Here is a 20,921-nt window from a genome sequence, read left to right on the forward strand (position 1 = left end):
GGATGGGGTTGGTGATGCTGAACCCAAGAAAACCCCCAAAAAGCACTGGATAAAACAAACTCCTTTACTGTGGGACCCACAGGAGCTGTTCTGTTCCCAGTTCCCTGGAAAGCCCCAGCCCAGAGGGGGGGGAGTCACCAACACCCCTCAGGTCACACCAAATCCAGCCCAAATCCCACCCATTCCTCTTTTCCCCCCATCCCTACCAAACACAGTGCCATGATTCCATGTTTTCCTGGTCCTACACTCACTTCCAAAATGCTCCTTTGCCAAAATTCACCACAATTGAAGCTGAAATAGAAATTTGGCAAATATTGATCCCATCTTTGACTCAAACCCAAGTGTTTTTCCCCCAGAAGTCCGTGGCTTTGGAAAGCCTGGTTTGCCACCAAGGTGCTGAAGCCACATCCCAGTCCAGAAAACTCCCCCAAACAGAGATCAGTGGGAAAAGGGAGCAGGAGAATTAAATTCCAAGGCAAAGTGTGAAGGCACCTGAGGGGTCAGAGCTCACAGGGCCCCAAACTGGGGAGGCCAGGCTGGTTTGGAACTAAAAACATGAAAGTACAGATTAAAAATAAAAGTAAAAATGTGATTTGCTGAATGAACCCAGCAAGTCAAACGTGGGTTTCTCTTCCCTTTGCAGCTGCAGCAACACCTTGTGGGGTCACAAACACGACGGCCCCAACACTCAGGGGTAAAAATTCACAGGGTTTTTGTAAGAAAATGAAGCAAAACTGAGCCTGAACTTCCCCACTTGGCTTTTCTCTTGTGCCCAGCTGGAATTCCTTGGATCCTGAAGGTGCTGGATCCTCCCAAGGGCTGTTGTGCAGGACGTGGGGAGGCTGTTCTGGCTGCAGCCTCAAGGGTGGGTTGGTTTAGTCGAGTCTGGATGAGTTAAGCTCAGTTTAAACTGGCCTGGTTTAGGTGAGGGGCTGGATGAGAACCCTGCCTGGAGTTCAGTCCCAGGGGAAATGTTTCAGGTGGCAAAATCCCTGCTGGAGTTGCAGACACCTGCCCTGTGTGCCCACAAAGCCAAGCCCAAGGGCCCAGGTTTAACTCAGTTACTCTCCAAAGATCCACAGGATGTTCACTCCCGACAATCCGAGATTCACACGCCTGTAAAATGGTGGGAATGACCCCAGGGGAGGGAAAAGCTGCTGATTATTCCTCCAGAAGATGATTTAAACCCCACCAAGATGATTTAAACCCCATTCACCATCCCCCCCTGCTGTGGTTGCCCCCCTTTGGCTGGTACCTACCCCAGCATCCCGGATTCCTTGGTCTTTATGATGTACAGGAACATCAGCAGGGTGTGGAACATGTTGTTCCTGCCCTGGATCCACAGGGAGACACAGCAGGAGTTGGGAATCAGAGTTAGAACACGCAGACTTTGCCCAGTTTGAACCCCCCCGGGAATTCTCAGACAAGCACCAGGCTTGGTGACCCCGTGGTGGCCTGAAGGGGGGACAGCACGTCGGGGATTGTGGGATTTGGGTTAAAGGATGTGAATTCACAATAAACTGGCAGAAAAGCAGCCAGAGGGAGCCACTCTTGGTGCTGCTGCTCCCCACGCAGGTACCAGAGCTGGGACTGGGTGGGAGCCTCAAGCACCACGTGGTGGGCACAGACCAAGCTGGACCAGCCTGACGAGTCAGGGAGTGTGGGCAGGACCCCAAAGCAGCCCAGGGGAGCAGGGAAGGACCCCTGGCAGGGGCAGGGGCAGGGGCAGGGGCAGCACCTTGGGCAGGCTGTACACGTGGCACTCGTAGATCAGCTCGTAGTGGGGCGGGTTGATGCTGCTCTGGTAGATGCAGAACAAGTTCTCGTTGGAGGTGTCTGGGGAGTAAAGTGCAAAGCCAACACTGCAGAGATGCTGAGGCCATCGAGAGGGGAGGGGAGGGAGGGAGGGGAGGGGAGGGCAAGGGAAGGTTTGGGAAGGGGAGGATTGGGAAGGTTTGGGAAGGTTTGGGAAGGGAAGGGGTCGGGGAAGGGGACGGGGAAGGGGAAGGGGAAGGAGAAGGAGAAGGAGAAGAAGGAGAAGGAGAAGGAGGAGAAGGAGAAGGAGAAGGAGAAGGAGAAGGAGAAGGAGAAGGAGAAGGAGAAGGAGAAGAAGGAGAAGGAGAAGGAGAAGGAGAAGGAGAAGGAGAAGGAGAAGGAGAAGAAGAAGGAGAAGGAGAAGGAAAAGGAGGAAAAGGAGGAGAAGGAGGAGAAGGAGGAGAAGAAGGAGAAGAAGGAGAAGGGGAAGGAGAAGGAGAAGGGGAAGGGGAAGGGGAAGGGGAAGGGGAAGGGGAAGGAGAAGGAGAAGGGGAAGGGGAAGGGGAAGGGGAAGGAGAAGGAGAAGGAGAAGGGGAAGGGGAAGGGCAGGGCAGCAGGAGCCAGCACCTGGTTTATCTGGAGTCTGGATGAAGTGCTGTGACGTGAAGGTTTTCCCGTCGGGATACTTGGGGTGGGGTGGGAGCCGGGAGTCCAGGTAGGTGCAGAACACGTGCATGAGGATCTGGGGAACAGACCCAAATCTCACTGGAATGGCCCCAAAGCCCTGCCCTGGGCCCAGGAGTTGGTCACAGTGTGTGAGGGGCTGTGGCTGCAGCTTCGAGCACTGACCCCAAACACAGCCCTGCCCACACCAAACCCCCCCCAGCTTCTCCCTTTCCCTCAGCAAAGGCACAACAGAAACCACTGGGGAAATCCAGGCTGGCCACGAGTCCTGGGAATGCCAGGAGTGTGGAATAGAGTCCCTTGGGTGAGTGCCCAGAGAACCAGCCCACAGCCTGTGGGGTTTGAACCCTTCCTGGAGAGCTCCCAGGGTGGTTTCCATGGGGAGCAGCACCAGGTGTGTGTGCCCTGGGCCTTTCTGTGCCCCCTGGGCACAACAGGAGGTGCCCCACAGGCAGCTCTGCAGCTTTCCTGGGCTAAAGGCCCCAGGTGTGAAAAGCCTGAGAGATGCACCTTGGAAATCACAGCTTTGTGTTACCTGTGATTAACAAACATGGGAAATTGGGTCATTTTTTTATGGTGGCTTCCCTGAGTAAATCATTTTTGAGCTGTTCTCTCCATCAAGACACAGGACAGCTCAAAAATAGCCCCAAATATTTAATAATTCCACAGACAAAAAATCAAATGCTGCTTCAACATCAATTTTCCACTCCACCTTCCAGCAGTGGAATCTCTCTCCTCTGCTGTCCTGGTTCTACCACAGTGCTCAAAGTCCCCCAGGCTGCTCCCCACAGAGCCCATCCCATCCCACAGGCAGCCCCAGCCCCTGCCCGGGTCTGTGGGTCTCAGAGCCCCCCTGGCTGCTCCCCACAGAGCCCATCCCACCCCACAGACAGCTCCAGACCCTGCCCAGGTCTGTGGGTCTCAGAGCCCCCCTGGCTGCTCCCCACAAGGCCCATCCCAGCCCAGAAGCAGCTCCAGCCCCTGCCCAGGTCTGTGGCTCTCAGAGCCCCCCAGGCTGCTCCCCACAGAGCCCATCCCACCCCACAGGCACCCCAGCCCCAGCCCAGGTCTGTGGGTCTCAGAGCCCCCCTGGCTGCTCCCCACAGAGCCCATCCCACCCCACAGGCACCCCAGCCCCAGCCCAGGTCTGTGGGTCTCAGAGCCCCCCTGGCTGCTCCCCACAAGGCCCATCCCACCCCACAGGCAGCCCCAGCCCCATCCCAGGTCTGTGGGTCTCACCGAGGAGTCCGTGGGCAGGTCCGTGTCCCACTTGCGGCCCTTGAAGTCTCCCCCTGCGTTCCAGCGGAAGGAGCTCATGCAGCCCCCCTGGGACAGCTCTGCAGGCAACAGTTCATGGAATCCTGGAATGCTCTGGGCTGGCAGAGCCCTGTGAGCCCCCCCAGCCCAGCCCTCGCTCCAAGCCCCCTGTGCCCCCCAGCCCCTGGCACTGAGTGCCACATCCAGTGTCACCTGAAACCCCTCCAGGCACGGAGAATCCCCCCCCTCTCTGGGCAGCCCCTGCCAAGGCCTGAGCACTCTCTCTGCAAAGAATTGCTTGCCAATGGCCACCCCAAGCCTGCCCTGGCACAGCTCCAGCCTGGGCCCTCTTCTTCTCCTGCTGGTTGCCTGGGAGAAGAGACCAACCCCCCCTGGCTCCAACCCCCTGTCAGGGAGTTGTGGGCAGTGCTGAGGTGCCCCCTGAGCCTCCTCTTGTGCAGCCTCAACCCCCCCAGCTCCCTCAGCCTCTCCTCACAGGGCTGGGGCTCCAGGCCCTTCTCCAGCCTCGGGGCTCTGCTCTGGCCCTGCTCCAGCCCCTCAATGTCCTTCCTGAGCTGAGGGGCCACAACTGGGCACAGCACTCCAGGGGTGGCCTCCCCAGTGCCCACCCAGGGGCACAATCACTGTCCTGGTCCTGCTGGTCACACCATTCCTGATCCAGGCCAGGACACCACTGCCCTTGTTGCCCACCTGGGCACACTCTGGGTCATGTTCAGCTCCTGTCAATCCAATCCCCAGGTCCCTTTTTCTGGCCCCTCTCCAGCCCCTCAATGTCCTTCCTGAGCTGAGGGGCCACAACTGGACACAATAATGGAGGTGTGGCAGGTTCTTGAGGGTGTGAGGGCAGACTTCATGCTGGTTTAGGGGTTTAACAGGTGTCTCTGGTGCACAGAATTGGGAGAGCTCAACCCATGGGATGGTGGTGAAGAGACCAATGCAGGGAGGTGAAATCACAGGGTGTGTTTTGCCCATGAGGGGGTTTAATCTTGGCCCCCTGAGCAGGGAGGGAACTGTAGGGTCATGGCATGGTTTGGGCTGGGATGGACCTAAAGAGCACCCAGTTGCACCCCCCACTGAGTGGGGTCACCCCTGTGAAGCGTTTGGGTTGGGGACACCACATACCTCTGATCCTTTCCACCAAGTACTCCTGGTTTGGGGTGAGGTCCAGGTACTGCACCAGGGCGTTCAGCGTGGGGATGAGCGGTGCCTTCACCAGGGCTGCCTGCTTCAGGCTGCTGATGCTGGCCTCTGGGACACAGGAGAGCCCCCATGGCACCTGGGGTCACCACAGGGCTCCTGGGGTCACCACAGGGCTCCTGGGGTCACCACAGGGCTCTTGGGGTCACCACGGGGCTCCTGGGGTCACCTGGGGTCACCACGCGGCTCTTGGGGTCACCACAGGGCTCCTGGAGTCACTACAGGGCTTCTGGGGTCACCACAGGGCTCCTGGGGTCACCAGGGGTCACCACAGGGCTCCTGGGATCACGTGGGATCACCATGGGGCTCCTGGGATCACCAGGGGTCACCACGGGGCTCCTGGGGTCACCAGGGGTCACCACGGGGCTCCTGGGGTCACCAGGGGTCACCACGGGGCTCCTGGCAGCTCTGGGATCACCTGGGGTCACCACGGAGCTCCTGGCAGCTCTGGGATCACCATGGAACTCCTACTAGCCCTGGGATCACCTGGGGTCACCACAGGGCTCCTGGGATCACTGGGGTCACCATACAGCTCCTGGCAGCTCTGGGATCACCACAGGGTTCCTGGGGTCACCACGGAGCTCCTGGCAGCTCTGGGGTCATCTGGGATCACCATGGAGCTCTGGGATCACCTGGGGTCACTTGGGATCACCATGGAGCTTCTGGGAGCTCTCGGATCACCTGGGATCTCTGGGATCACCATGGAGCTCTGAGATCAACTGGGGTCACTTGGGGTCACCATGGAGCTCCTGGCAGCTCTGGGATCACCATGGAGCTCTGAGATCACCTGGGGTCACCATGGAGCTCCTGGCAGCTCTGGGATAACCTGGGATCTCTGGGATCACTATGGAGCTCTGGGATCACCTGGGGTCACTTGGGGTCACCATGGAGCTCCTGGCAGCTCTGGGATCACCTGGAGTCACCATGGAGCTCTGGGATCACCTGGGATCACCATGGAACTCCTAGTAGCCCTGAGATCACCTGGGATCACCACAGAGCTCCTGGGAGCTCTGGGATCACCAGGATCCGACACCACCACGTGCTCCCAGCTCAGGTCCAACCCCCCAGCAAATCCCCCCAGCAGGATTTCAAAGCTCCAAAGAACCAACACAGATTCAAGAGGGAGAGAAACAAAGTGGGGACGGGACCAGCAGCCACCTGTTGTCCCACAGGTGAAGCTGCTGAGGAGACACCACAGGGGACAGCCCAAAATGGGAATTTAACTGAAATGCACCACATAAACCAGCCCCTGGTGAAGGAGACAGGAATTTGCAGGAGCAAGGGAAGCAATTGCTTCAGAATTGCACTGTGGCTTGAAACACAACACTGAAGCTCAGGAGAATTTAAAAAAACAGTTTTCCTGGAAAGCAGCTGATGGGAAGGAAGAGTTTGGAAAGGCAAACAGGAGTGGGGACAGTGAGACTTTGCAGGGAGACACTGAGAATTTACAGCTCCTCTGCCTTTGAAATGTTTTCTGACACATTAACAGCCAATAATCCATGAGAAGGTGAGACTGTAAAAGGAAATTTAGGGGGCAAAACAAGACAAAAAAGTGATTTGTGAATTTTGCACAGGTGTCAGCAGGGATGTTGTCTGGAATCTCATGGGGAATCTTTGCTGCTTCATGGAGTGCAGGAGGTGGAACACAGACCACAGCACAAGAGAGGAAAGGGAACAAAACCACCTGATTTATGGCACAGCCACTGCAGACATGCCCCAGCACTGGGAATTCCTGAGGGGTGCCCCATCCTACCTCCAATCTGCAGCTCTGGACAGCCCATCCTCCTCAGCTGAGTGCTCACAGACTCCATCTCCTCCACCAGTGGCACCAGGATGGTGTCATTGATCCACTAGGAGGGAAACATTCCAGCTCAGGATGTTCCAGAATCCCCCAGCCCTTGGATCACATGCTGGGGGTCACCAGCACAGTCACACACAAGTTTAACAACAGAGACACTGAGGCCAGGGAAGGAGGGAAACAATTCCATTACCAGGCCCAGTTTAACTGACCCTGGAACAGCCCCTGGAAGGGCAGGAAATCCAGTGGGAAGGAGATGGGAAAACACCTCTGTATCAGGAAAGCTTTGCTGGGGATTAGGAATCACAGCCCTCCAACCATAAGGATGATTTTTGGGTCCATCTGGGTGGGCTTTTGGGCCTCCTTGGATGGCTCCACTCCCTCCCCTGTTTGTTGCAGGGAACAGGGAGATGACAAACCCTTTGGGTGGGTTTGGAGTGACAGCCCAGCCCAGCCCAGCCCTCAGGCTCTGCAGTTCTGCCCATCTCAGGCACAGAATTCCCTTCTCCACTTGTTTCCCCAGCCCAGACACCCCTTGGAGATGGGACTTACATTCCTGAACTTGGCTGTCCAGGAATCCATGTGGTCCAGGAGCTGCCGGTTCATCATCACCCGAGCCCAGACCTGTGGGAAGAGAAGAGGAGACCCTTCCAGAACATCCCCAGTTTTGGGGGCTGGGACAATTCTGCCCCTTCAGAAGAAGGCAGTTGGTTCAGCCCTGGAGGGCTTTTCTCCCCCACACCCCCACCACAGCTCAAATCCCACTCTCTGCACAAAGCTGGGCATTTCCAAGGCCTGTTTCTCCCTTTTTCTGCCCAATTCACCTCCTCTGCAGCCTGTTTGGAGCTGAGATCAGCCTCGTCCTTGTGTGCTGAGGGGGCCTGGGACCTGCAGGCCAGCTGGTACTGGAACTTCCTCAGGATCTGGGCATGGTCTGCCATGGACCGGCCGTAGTTCCAGAAGGTTGGGCTGCTGGAGGGAGAGCTGGAATCTGAACTTCCTGCAGGGATCCAACCATTAAAGCCACACACAGTTATTGCCACTTCTGGAAGCTGCAGTGCAGGCACAAGTCAGAGTGGAGGAACACCCTGAAGTCACTGCATAAACCCTGGATTCATCCTTATTTATTGTCCCTGTGCAGGGCAAAAACTGCCTGGGGGTTTTTCATATCCTTTTATTTTTATTTTGATTGCCTCTATCCAGTACAAAACCTGTCTGGGGGTAGTTCATGTAATTTTATTTTTATTTTGATTGTCTCTATCCAGGATAAAAACTGTCTGGGGGAAGCTCATCCCCTTATCCTTATCTTGATTGTCCCTGTCCAGGATAAAACCTGCCTGGGGGAAGTCCATATCCTTTTATTTTTATTTTGATTGTTCCTATCCGGGATAAAAACTGCCTGGGGATAGTTCAGATCCTTTTATTTTTATTTTGATTGTCCCTATCCAGGATAAAACCTGCCTGGGGGGTAGTTCATCCCCTTACTCTTATCTTGATTCCTTCTATCCAGGGCAAAACCTGCCTGGGGATAGTTCAGATCCATTTACTTTTATTTTGATTGTCCCTGTGCAGGGCAAAACTTGCCTGGGGATAGTTCATATCCATTTGTTTTGATTGTCCTTATCCAGGATAAAACCTGCCTGGGGGCAGCTCATCCCCTTATCTTCATCTTAATTGTCCCTATCCAGGACCAAACCTGTAGTTCATCCCCTTGTCCTTATCTTGATTCTCCTTGTGCAGGGCAAAAACTGCCTGGGGATAGTTCAGATCCTTTTATTTTTATTTTGATTGTCCCTGTGCAGGGCAAAACCTGCCTGGGGGGTAGTTCATCCCCTTATCCTTATCTTGATTCCTTCTATCCAGGGCAAAACCTGCCTGGGGATAGTTCAGATCCATTTGTTTTGATTGTCCTTATCCAGGATAAAACCTGCCTGGGGGTGAGTTCATCCCCTTACCCTTATCTTGATTGTCCCTATCCAGGACAAACCTGTAGTTCATCCCCTTATCCTTATCTTGATTTTCCTTGTTCAGGGCAAAACCTGCCTGGGGATAGTTCAGATCCATTTACTTTTATTTTCATTGTTCCTATCTAGGATAAAACCTGCCTGGGGGGTAGTTCATCCCCTTATCCTTATCTTGATTGTCCCTATCCAGGACCAAACCTGCCTGGGGGTAGTTCAGATCCATTTATTTTTATCTTGATTCTCCCTATCCAGGACAAAACCTGTAGTTCATCCCCTTATCCTTATCTTGATTTTCCTTGTGCAGGGCAAAACCTGCCTGGGGATAGTTCAGATCCTTTTATTTTTATTTTGATTGTTCCTATCCAGGATAAAACCTGCCTGGGGGGTAGTTCATCCCCTTATCCTTATCTTCATTGTCCCTATCCAGGACCAAACCTGCCTGGGGATGGCTCAGATCCATTTATTTTTATCTTGATTCTCCCTATCCAGGACAAAACCTGTAGTTCATCCCCTTATCCTTATCTTGATTTTCCTTGTGCAGGGCAAAACCTGCCTGAGGATCCCTCATATCCTTTTATTTTTATTTTGATTGTCCCTGTCCAGGATAAAACCTGTCTGGGGGAAGTTCAGATACTTTTATTTTTATTTTGATTGTCTCTAACCAGGGCAAAACCTGCCTGGGGGCAGCTCATCCCCTTATCCTTATCTTGATTCTCCCTATCCAGGACAAAGCCTGTAGTTCATCCCCTTGTCCTTACCTTGATTCTCTCTATCCAGGGCAAAAACTGCCTGGGGGTAGCTCAGATCCTTTTATTTTGATTGTCCCTGTGCAGGGCAAAACCTCTCAGGGGTAAGTTCATCCCCTTACCCTTATCTTGATTGTCCCTATCCAGGACCAAACCTGCCTGGGGGTAGTTCATATCCATTTATTTTTATCTTGATTCTCCCTATCCAGGACAAACCTGTAGTTCATCCCCTTATCCTTATCTTGATTTTCCTTGTTCAGGGCAAAACCTGCCTGGGGATAGTTCAGATCCATTTATTTTTATCTTGATTGTCCCTATCCAGGATAAAACCTGTCTGGGGGAAGTTCAGATACTTTTATTTTTATTTTGATTGTCTCTAACCAGGGCAAAACCTGCCTGGGGGCAGCTCATCCCCTTATCCTCATCTTAATTGTCCCTATCCAGGACCAAACCTGTAGTTCATCCCCTTATCCTTATCTTAATTCTCCCTATCCAGGACCAAACCTGTAGTTCATCCCCTTATCCTTATCTTGATTCTCTCTATCCAGGGCAAAAACTGCCTGGGGGTAGCTCAGATTCTTTTATTTTGATTGTCCCTATGCAGGGCAACACCTCCCAGGGGTAAGTTCATCCCCTTACCCTTATCTTGATTGTCCCTATCCAGGACCAAACCTTCCTGGGGATGGCTCAGATCCATTTATTTTTATCTTGATTCTCCCTATCCAGGACAAACCCTGTAGTTCATCCCCTTATCCTTATCTTGATTTTCCTTGTGCAAGGCAAAACCTGCCTGGGGATCCCTCATATCCTTTTATTTTTATTTTGATTGTTCCTATCCAGGATAAAACCTGCCTGGGGAAAGTTCAGATACATTTATTTTGATTGTCCCTGTGCAGGGAAAAACCTGCCTGGGGGTAGTTCATCCCCTTATCCTTATCTTGATTCTCTCTATCCAGGGCAAAAACTGCCTGGGGGAAGTTCAGATCCATTTATTTTTATTTTGATTGTCCCTATGCAGGGCAAAACCTCCCAGGGGTAAGTTCATTCCCTTACCCTTTTCTTGATTGTCCCTATCCAGGACCAAACCTGCCTGGGGATGGCTCATATCCATTTATTTTTATCTTGACTGTCCCTATCCAGGACCAAACCTGGCTGGATCCCCCCTTGGTGTGAACCCTCCTCTGCTCGGGGTGTTCTCACAGCCCAGCACAGCCACAGAGACAACCCAGCACTCCCATTCCCAGCACCACAGATCCAATCCATGGGAACATTCCTGCCTGAAGCTCCTAACCCTGTGGTGGTGCTTTACCTCATGTCCTACTGCCCAGCAGGAGCCTCTGCCAAGCTCAGAGGGCACTCCCATAAATGCCCTTCCCTCTGGTGGTACCTCCCTCACCCACAAACCCACCACCCTCCTCCCTCCCATTCCCAGGATTTCCCACAACCCCCATTCACTGACCCAGCTGGACTCGGTGCTGCTTCTCCTCCTCGTTCCTCAGGAAGGTGTCCAGGGCTTTGACATCACTGATGTAATCCTCCTTCTGGGGGGAGTTGTTGTAGAGGATGGGGGAGAGGCGGTAGTGGGACCTCAGCCCTCCGCCGTCCGCGGCGTACGGGGAGCCGTTGGGAGAGGGGCCCAGGCTGGAAACCTGGGGGGAAAGAGCAGACCCTGGGGCTTTGGAAGGCAGAGCAAGGACAGAGAGAGTGACAGTGCCCAGTTCTGCTGAGGGGAGAACAGTCCTGAATGACTCGGGGCACGTTCTGTCCATCCCACCCAGGGGTTCTGGGCCACTCCCTGACCCAAAGTCTGACACAACAGACCCCCAGGCCATAAACTGAGCACAGTCAGACGTTTCTGAGAGCCCAGAGCTGAGATTTGTAGAGTTAAACCCAGATTTTGTAGAATTAAAGCCAAGATTTGTAGAGTTAAAACCAAGATTTTGTAAATTAAAGCCAAGATTTTGTAGAGTTAGAGCAAAGATTTGTAGAGTTAAAGCAAAGATTTGTAGAGTTAAAGCCAAGAATTGTAGAGTTCAAGCCAAGATTTGTAGAGTTAAAGCCAAGATTTGTAGAGTTAAAGCCAAGATTTGTAGAGTTAAAGCCAAGATTTGTAGAGTTAAAGCCAAGACTTGTAGAGTTAAAGCCAAGATTTTGTAGAGTTAAAGCCAGGATTTGCAGCTAAAGCCAAGATTTGTAGTTAAAGCTGAGATTTTGTAGAATTAAAGCTGAGATTTTGTAGAATTAAAGCAAAGACTGTAGAGTTAAAGCCCAGATTTTGTAGTTAGAGCCAAGATTTTGTAGAATTAAAGCCCAGATTTGTAGATTAAAGCCAAGATTTGTAGATTAAAGCTCAGATTTGTAGATTAAAGCCAAGATTTGTAGAATTAAAGCCAAGATTTGTAGATTAAAGCCAAGATTTGTAGAGTCAAAGCCAAGATTTGGTAGTTAAAGCCAAGATTTGTAGATTAAAGCCAAGATTTGTAGAATTAAAGCCCAGATTTGTAGATTAAAGCCAAGATTTGTAGATTAAAGCCAAGATTTGTAGAGTTAAAGCCCAGATTTGTAGATTAAAGCCCAGATTTGTAGATTAAAGCCAAGATTTGTAGATTAAAGCCAAGATTTGTAGATTAAAGCCAAGATTTGTAGAGTCAAAGCCAAGATTTGTAGATTAAAGCCCAGATTTGTAGATTAAAGCCAAGATTTGTAGATTAAAGCCCAGATTTCACAAGAAGTTTGACAGCTCATTGAACAAAGGAAAGGCAGAAGCCCAACAGTGATGAAGATGCTTCAAGACCACCCCAGGGATGAGGTCAGGAGACCCCCACCCAAATTTCCAGCCCGAAGGAAAGCTCTGCCCAAGATTTCACCCAGTCACTAATATGGAAATCAGAAGGTGTAACCAGGACCCCAAGTCTGTATAAATGGCTTATTTTACACAAATTGTTGCCCAGTGGGAACTGGCTTTGCCTCCAACATTGTTAACAAATCCCTTTGCTGCTGAAAGAATCACAAGTCTCTTTATTTCCAGTCTCCTTTGGCTTCTCAATTGGCACCCCTGGATTGGGATGTCCCGGAACGCCGGTGGGGTCCGTCTGTCCCTGCTCCAGAGGGGCCAGGGGTGGTCTGGGATCACCACAAACCCACGGGAAGCTCCACCAGGGACCATCCCCACCCTCCCCCTGCTGCAATCCCAATGTCATAACAAATCCCTTTGCTGCTCAAAGAAACAGAAGTCCCTCAGCAGTTATTTATTCTGAGGCTGTCTCAGTGTCACTTTGTCCCCCCAGGCCCAGCTGTCCCCTGGGGGTGGCCATACCTTGCTGTAGCTGCTGCCGGGGGAGTAGGTGATGGATCCTCCGCCGTGGGTGGGGCTGGCACTGCCCAGGGCCTGCAGGTGGGGGCTGAACCCACCCAGGCAGCCCGGGGAGAACTTGGGGCTGGCACTGGGGGAGCGGGATGGGCTGTAGCTGAGCACACACTGCCCCTGGATGGGCGGGCACGGCGGCACCGGCAGCGCCCGCTTGGCTGCCGGATCCCGCGGCGGCGTCCCCGGCACAGCTGGGGGACAGGGACAGGGGCAGGGGCAGGGTCAGGGACAGGGACAGGCAGGGTGACCCCCAAACCCTGAGCACACCCCCAAACCCTGAGCACACACTGCCCCTGGATGGGCGGGCACGGCGGCACCGGCAGCGCCTGCTTGGCTGCCGGATCCCGCGGCGGCGTCACCGGCACGGCTGGGGGACAGGGACAGGGAGGTCAGGGACAGGGACAGGGAGGTCAGGGACTGGGACAGGGACAGGGACAGGCAGGTCAGGGATGGGGACAGGGACAGGCAGGGATAGGGACAGGGAGGTCAGGGACAGGGATAGGGACAGGCAGGGATGGGGACAGGGACAGGGATAGGGACAGGCAGGTCAGGGACGGGGACAGGGGTAGGGACAGGCAGGTCAGGGATGGGGACAGTGACAGGGACAGGCAGGTCAGGGACAGGGGCAGGGACAGGCAGGTCAGGGATGGGGACAGTGACAGGGACACGCAGGTCAGGGACAGGGACAGGGACACGCAGGTCAGGGACAGGGACAGGCAGGTCATGGATGGGGACAGGCAGGTCAGGAAAGGGGACAGGCAGGTCAGGGATAGGGACAGGCAGGTCAGGGATGGGGACAGGTAGGTCAGGGACAGGCAGGTCAGGGACAGGGACAGGGAGGTCAGAGATAGGGACAGACAGGTCAGGGATAGGGACAGGGAGGTCAGGGACAGGGACAGGGAGGTCACGGACAGGGACAGGCAGGTGAGGGTCAGGCAGGTCAGGGACGGGGACAGGCAGGTCAGGGACAGGGACAGGCAGGTCAGGGACAGGGAGGTCAGGGATAGGGACAGGGAGGTCAGGGATAGGGACAGGCAGGTCAGGGACAGGGACAGGGAGGTCAGGGATGGGGACAGGCAGGTCAGGGACAGGGATGGGGACAGGCAGGTCAGGGACAGGGACAGGGACAGGCAGGTCAGGGACAGGGATAGGGACAGGCAGGTCAGGGATGGGGACAGGCAGGTCAGGGATAGGGACAGGCAGGTCAGGGATGGGGACAGGCAGGTCAGGGATGGGGACAGGCAGGTCAGGGACAGGGACAGGCAGGTCAGGGATGGGGACAGGCAGGTCAGGGACAGGGACAGAAAAGTCAGGGACAGGGACAGGCAGGTCAGGGACAGGGACAGAAAAGTCAGGGACATGGACAGGCAGGTCAGGGACAGAGACTCCAAACACTGCCCCTGAATTGGTGGGACAGGGACAGGGACAGGCAGGGTGAGGCCTAAACCCTCCTCCCCTGGACTGGGGGGGGGACAGTGACAGGGACAGTGAGAGTGACAGGCAGGGTGAACCCCAAACCCTCCTCCTCTGGACCAGGGGGACAGTGACAGTGACAGTAACAGGCAGGGTGACCCCCAAACCCACCACACACCGCCCCTGGATTAAGGGGGATGGGGACAGGGACAGGCAGGGAGAACCCCAAACCCTCCTCCCCTGGATCAGGGGACAGTGACAGTGACAGTACCAGCACTTCCCCAGTCAAACAGCTGTGCAGAGTCCAACACCCCCAGCAATGGTGACAGCAGCTCTGTCAGCACAGACCATGAAGGGACTGACCAGGCACCACCTACACCTTCTTTTACACTTAATTTGATATCAAATTATATGAAATATCACTTTGGTGGTTTCAGTCTGGTGATTCCTGTCCCCTCCAACCTCTGGCCCTGCTGAACTGAGGCCAGGCTGGACCCAAAGAGAAGCCCCCAGACCCACCTGGTGAGCGCAGCCACCCCGAGCCGAGCTGGCCGGGGCTGCCCCCGAGTCCGGCCGGCACCGCCGCGAAGCTGAAATAGCACCAGAAATCCCAGAGGGCGTTGAGGCTGAACAGGGCGGCGAGAAACAGCTCTGGGAGAGACAGGGAACAGCCTGTCAGGGTGTGCACACCCCAACACACACACACAGCCTGGCAGGGTGTGCACACCCCAACACACACACAGAGCAACAGCCTGTCAGGGTGTGCACACCTCTACACACACACAGGAACAGCCTGTCAGGGTGTGCACACCCCAACACACACACAGAACAGCCTGTCAGGGTGTGCACACCCCAACACACACACAGAACAGCCTGTCAGGGTGTGCACACCCCAACACACACACACAGAACAGCCTGTCAGGGTGTGCACACCCCAACACACACACACAGGAACAGCCTGTCAAGGTGTGCACACCCCAACACACACACACAGGAACAGCCTGTCAGGGTGTGCACACCCCAACACACACACACAGGAACAGCCTGTCAGGGTGTGCACACCCCAACACACACACACACAGGAACAGCCTGTCAGGGTGTGCACACCCCAACACACACACACACACAGGAACAGCCTGTCGGGGTGTGCACACCCCAACACACACACAGGAACAGCCTGTCAGGGTGTGCACACCCCAACACACACACACACAGGAACAGCCTGTCAGGGTGTGCACACCCCAACACACACACACAGCCTGTCAGGGTGTGCACACCCCGACACACACACACAGCCTGTCAGGGTGTGCACACCCCAACACACACAGGAACAGCCTGTCAGGGTGTGCACACCCCAACACACACACACACAGGAACAGCCTGTCAGGGTGTGCACACCCCAACACACACACACACACAGGAACAGCCTGTCAGGGTGTGCACACCCCAACACACACACAGGAACAGCCTGTCAGGGTGTGCACACCCCAACACACACACACACAGGAACAGCCTGTCAGGGTGTGCACACCCCAACACACACACACAGCCTGTCAGGGTGTGCACACCCCAACACACACAGGAACAGCCTGTCAGGGTGTGCACACCCCAACACACACACAGGAACAGCCTGTCAGGGTGTGCACACCCCAACACACACACAGAGCCTGTCAGGGTGTGCACACCCCAACACACACACACAGCCTGTCAAGGGTGTGCACACCCCAACAAACACACACACAGGAACAGCCTGTCAGGGTGTGCACACCCCAACACACACAGGAACAGCCTGTCAGGGTGTGCACACCCCAACATACACACACACAGGAACAGCCTGTCAGGGTGTGCACACCCCAACACACACACACACAGGAACAGCCTGTCAGGGTGTGCACACCCCAACACACACACACACAGGAACAGCCTGTCGGGGTGTGCACACCCCAACACACACACACAGGAACAGCCTGTCAGGGTGTGCACACCCCAACACACACACACACAGGAACAGCCTGTCGGGGTGTGCACACCCCAACACACACACACAGGAAGAGCCTGTCAGGGTGTGCACACCCCAACACACCCCAACACACACACACAGGAACAGCCTGTCAGGGTGTGCACACCCCAACACACACACAGAGCCTGTCAGGGTGTGCACACCCCAACACACACACACAGGAAGAGCCTGTCAGGGTGTGCACACCCCAACACACACACACAGGAACAGCCTGTCAGGGTGTGCACACCCCAACACACACACACAGGAACAGCCTGTCAGGGTGTGCACACCCCAACACACACACACAGCCTGTCAGGGTGTGCACACCCCAACACACACACACACACACAGGAACAGCCTGTCAGGGTGTGCACACCCCAACACACACACACACACACAGGAACAGCCTGTCAGGGTGTGCACACCCCAACACACACACACACACAGGAACAGCCTGTCAGGGTGTGCACACCCCAACACACACACACACACACAGCCTGTCAGGGTGTGCACACCCCAACACACACACACAGGAACAGCCTGTCAGGGTGTGCACACCCCAACACACACACACAGGAACAGCCTGTCAGGGTGTGCACACCCCAACACACACACACAGGAACAGCCTGGCAGGGTGTGCACACCCCAACACACACACACAGAACAGCCTGTCAGGGTGTGCACACCCCAACACACACACACAGGAACAGCCTGGCAGGGTGTGCACACCCCAACACACACACAGGAACAGCCTGTCAGGGTGTGCACACCCCAACACACACACACAGGAACAGCCTGTCAGGGTGTGCACACCCCACCACACACACACAGAACAGCCTGTCAGGGTGTGCACACCCCACCACACACACACAGGAACAGCCTGTCAGGGTGTGCACACCCCAACACACACACAGGAACAGCCTGTCAGGGTGTGCACACCCCAACACACACACACAGGAACAGCCTGTCAGGGTGTGCACACCCCAACACACACACACAGAGGAACAGCCTATCAGGGTGTGCACACCCCAACACACACACACAGCCTGTCAGGGTGTGCACACCCCAACACACACACACAGGAACAGCCTGTCAGGGTGTGCACACCCCAACACACACACACACACAGGAACAGCCTGTCAGGGTGTGCACACCCCAACACACACACACACACAGGAACAGCCTGTCAGGGTGTGCACACCCCAACACACACACACACAGGAACAGCCTGGCAGGGTGTGCACACCCCAACACACACACACAGGAACAGCCTGTCAGGGTGTGCACACCCCAACACACACACACAGGAACAGCCTGTCAGGGTGTGCACACCCCAACACACACACACAGGAACAGCCTGTCAGGGTGTGCACACCCCAACACACACACACAGGAACAGCCTGGCAGGGTGTGCACACCCCAACACACACACAGAACAGCCTGACAGGGTGTGCACACCCCAACACACACAGGAACAGCCTGTCAGGGTGTGCACACCCCAACACACACAGGAACAGCCTGTCGGGGTGTGCACACCCCAACACACACACACACAGGAACAGCCTGTCAGGGTGTGCACACCCCAACAAACACACAAAGAGCCTGTCAGGGTGTGCACACCCCAACACACACACACAGGAACAGCCTGTCAGGGTGTGCACACCCCAACACACACACACACAGGAACAGCCTGTCAGGGTGTGCACACCCCAACACACACACACACACAGAACAGCCTGTCAGGGTGTGCACACCCCAACACACACAGGAACAGCCTGTCAGGGTGTGCACACCCCAACACACACACACAGGAACAGCCTGTCAGGGTGTGCACACCCCAACACACACACAGAGCCTGGTTTCAATTTAAAACATAAAAACCCCAAAGTTTGGCTTCAATTTAAACAGAGAAAAAAACCAAAGTTTTGGCTTTGATTTAAAAGAGAAAAAAAGGAAGTTTGGCTTCAATTTAAAACAGAAAAAAAAATTTTGGTAAAAGGGAAAAAAACAAAGTTTTGGCTTCAATTTAAAACAGAAAAAAAAATTTTGGTAAAAGGGAAAAAAACAAAGTTTTGGCTTCAATTTAAATCAGAAAAAACCAAAATTTTGGTAAAACAGAAAAAACAAAGTTTTGGCTTTGATTTAAAAGAGAAAAAAACAAAATTTGGCTTCAATTTCAAACAGAAAAAAACAAAATTTGGCTTGAATTAAAAAACAGAAAAAGGACCCTTCAAAAATTCCTTTAAAAAGAACCTCCCAGCACTAAAAATAATTAAAAAAAAGAGCAAAGCAACCCCTGGAGTGTGGGAGGAGCTGCAGGGACTCACCCAGGTACCAGAGGGGCAAGCAGGGGATGCTGTAGTAGGTGCTCAGCACTTTGCCAGTCCTGAAAGGCAAAATAAATCAGGATTCAGGGATGGCTCCGGGCAGCCCTTGGGATGGATCCCAGGGACAGGGAATTCTCACATCTCAGTGTAGATCAGCCCGGCCACGGAGATGTTGAGGAGCCCCCAGGCCAGAACCACCTTCCTGCTCTCGGCCTGTCTCTTCATCCTCACGGTCGGGGCCGGCGGAGACGGGTCGGGGCTCTTGGGGGGCGTCATTTCCTGTGGGGACAGGGGAGAGATCAACAACCCAACCCTTGATCCAACCCCACTGTGATCAGGAAACATCCTGTCAAAGCAGGGAGCCCCCAGATCTACCCCCAAACCTCATATCTACCCCACCCCCAAATCTCCTCTCTCCCCCTGCCCAAACCTTCCCTTTTCCCTTCCTCAAACCTTCCCTTCCCCCTCCCCAAATCTCCCCATTTCCCCATCCCCAAATCCCCCCTTTCCCCTCCCCAAATCCCCCCCCCAAATCCCCCCTTTTCCCCTCCCCAAATCCCCCCTTTCCCCCTCCCCAAATCCCCCCTTTCCCCCTCCCCAAATCTCCCCTTTTCCCCTCCCCAAATCCCCCCTTTCCCCCTCCCCAAATCCCCCCTTTCCCCCTCCCCAAATCTCCCCTTTTCCCCTCCCCAAATCCCCCCTTTTCCTCTCCTCAAATCCCCCCTTTCCCCCTCCCCAAATCTCCCCTTTTCCCCTCCCCAAATCCCCCCTTTCCCCCTCCCCAAACCTCCCCTTTTCCCCTCCCCAAATCCCCCCTTTCCCCTCCCCACCCCTCTCCTCTCCCCCTCCCCAAATCTCCCTTCTCAGCCTCCCCATCCACCAATCCTCCCCTCCCTCCCTCCCAAACCTCATTTCTCCCTCTTCCCAATCCTCCCCTTTCCCCCTCCATAAATCTCATTTCTCCCCCTCCCAAAACCCCATTTACCCCCTCCCCAACTCCCACATCTCCCCAAATCTCCCCCATCCCTCTTCTCCCCACCCCATTCCATGTCCCACCTCACTCCCGGTGTCCCGATCCAATCCCCACCTCACTCCCGGTGTCCCGATCCAATCCCCACCTCACTCCCGGTGTCCCGATCCAATCCCCACCTCACTCCCGGTGTCCCCAATTCCCATTCCCATTCCCGCTGTCCCCAGTCTCTCCCCATTCCCATTCCCAACCCCCAGTTCCCATTCCCGCTGTCCCCAATCCCCATTCCCGGTATGCCCCTTCCCCACTCCCGGTGTCCTCCATTCCCGGTATCCCCCATGCCCATTCCTGCTGTCCCCCATTCCTGCTGTCCCCAATCCCCATTCCCGGTATCTCCAGTTCCTATTCCCGGTGTCCCCCATTCCCGGTGTCCCCAGTCCCCATTCCCGGTGTCCCCAGTCCCCATTCCCGGTGATCCCAATCCCCATTCCCGGTGATCCCAGTCCCCATTCCCACTATCCCCAGTCCCCATTCCTGCTGTCCCCAATCCCCATTCCCGGTATTCCCAATCCCCATTCCCGGTATCTCCAGTCCCTATTCCCGGTATCTCCAGTCCCTATTCCCGGTGTCCCCAATCCCCATTCCCGCTGTCCCCAATCCCCATTCCCGGTATTCCCAATCCCCATTCCCGGTATTCCCAATCCCCATTCCCGCTGTCCCCAATCCCCATTCCCGGTATTCCCAATCCCCATTCCCGCTGTCCCCAATCCCCATTCCCGGTATTCCCAATCCCCATTCCCGCTGTCCCCAATCCCCATTCCCGGTATTCCCAATCCCCATTCCCGCTGTCCCCAGTCCCCATTCCCGCTGTCCCCAATCCCCATTCCCGGTATTCCCAATCCCCATTCCCGCTGTTCCCAATCCCCATTCCCGGTATTCCCAATCCCCATTCCCGCTGTTCCCAATCCCCATTCCCGGTATTCCCAATCCCCATTCCCGCTGTCCCCAGTCCCCATTCCCGGTGTCCCCAATCCCCATTCCCGCTGTCCCCACTCCCCATTCCCGCTGTTCCCAGTCCCCATTCCCACTGTCCCTAATCCATTCCCGCTATTCCCAGTCCGTGCCCACCTCTCTCCCGGCGCAGTCCCCGCTCCCCTCACGCGGCCCCGCCGCTCTCTCTGCGCATGCGCGGGCGCTCTCCGGGTGCGTCACGCGCCGCGCCGCGCGCTGGGGGCGGGGCGGGGCCCTCAGTGGCGGTTTGGGCGGGAAGAGGCGCTGAGGGCGCCGCCATGTTGGGGGCGGGGCGAGACCCTCACGGGCGGTTTGGGCGGGAAGTGACGCTAAGGGCGCCGCCATGTTGGGGCGGGGCGAGACCCTCATTGGTAGTTTGGGCGGGAAGTGGAGCTGAGGGCGCCGCCAT

At 55.2% G+C, this 20,921-nt stretch overlaps 1 protein-coding gene across 1 annotated transcript; it reads right to left on the reverse strand.

Annotated features, from left to right (window-relative positions):
- Window positions 1-43: 43 nt before the first annotated feature.
- On the reverse strand, window positions 44-20,679 carry TMEM209 (transmembrane protein 209). Its single transcript, XM_071552896.1, has 15 exons — window positions 20,630-20,679; window positions 18,671-18,810; window positions 18,532-18,590; window positions 14,722-14,853; window positions 12,739-12,980; window positions 10,882-11,071; window positions 7,537-7,712; window positions 7,265-7,336; window positions 6,668-6,764; window positions 4,840-4,965; window positions 3,679-3,776; window positions 2,383-2,497; window positions 1,739-1,836; window positions 1,260-1,333; window positions 44-1,116 (listed from the first exon to the last, which is right to left on the reverse strand). Exons 2-15 carry the CDS (start codon window positions 18,805-18,807, stop codon window positions 1,062-1,064), a joined length of 1,671 nt encoding a protein of 556 aa, XP_071408997.1. The 5' UTR covers window positions 18,808-18,810; window positions 20,630-20,679; the 3' UTR covers window positions 44-1,061.
- Window positions 20,680-20,921: the final 242 nt, after the last annotated feature.

This window comes from Pithys albifrons, chromosome 3, assembly GCF_047495875.1.
Source record: "Pithys albifrons albifrons isolate INPA30051 chromosome 3, PitAlb_v1, whole genome shotgun sequence".
Classification (NCBI taxonomy): Eukaryota; Metazoa; Chordata; class Aves; order Passeriformes; family Thamnophilidae; genus Pithys; species Pithys albifrons.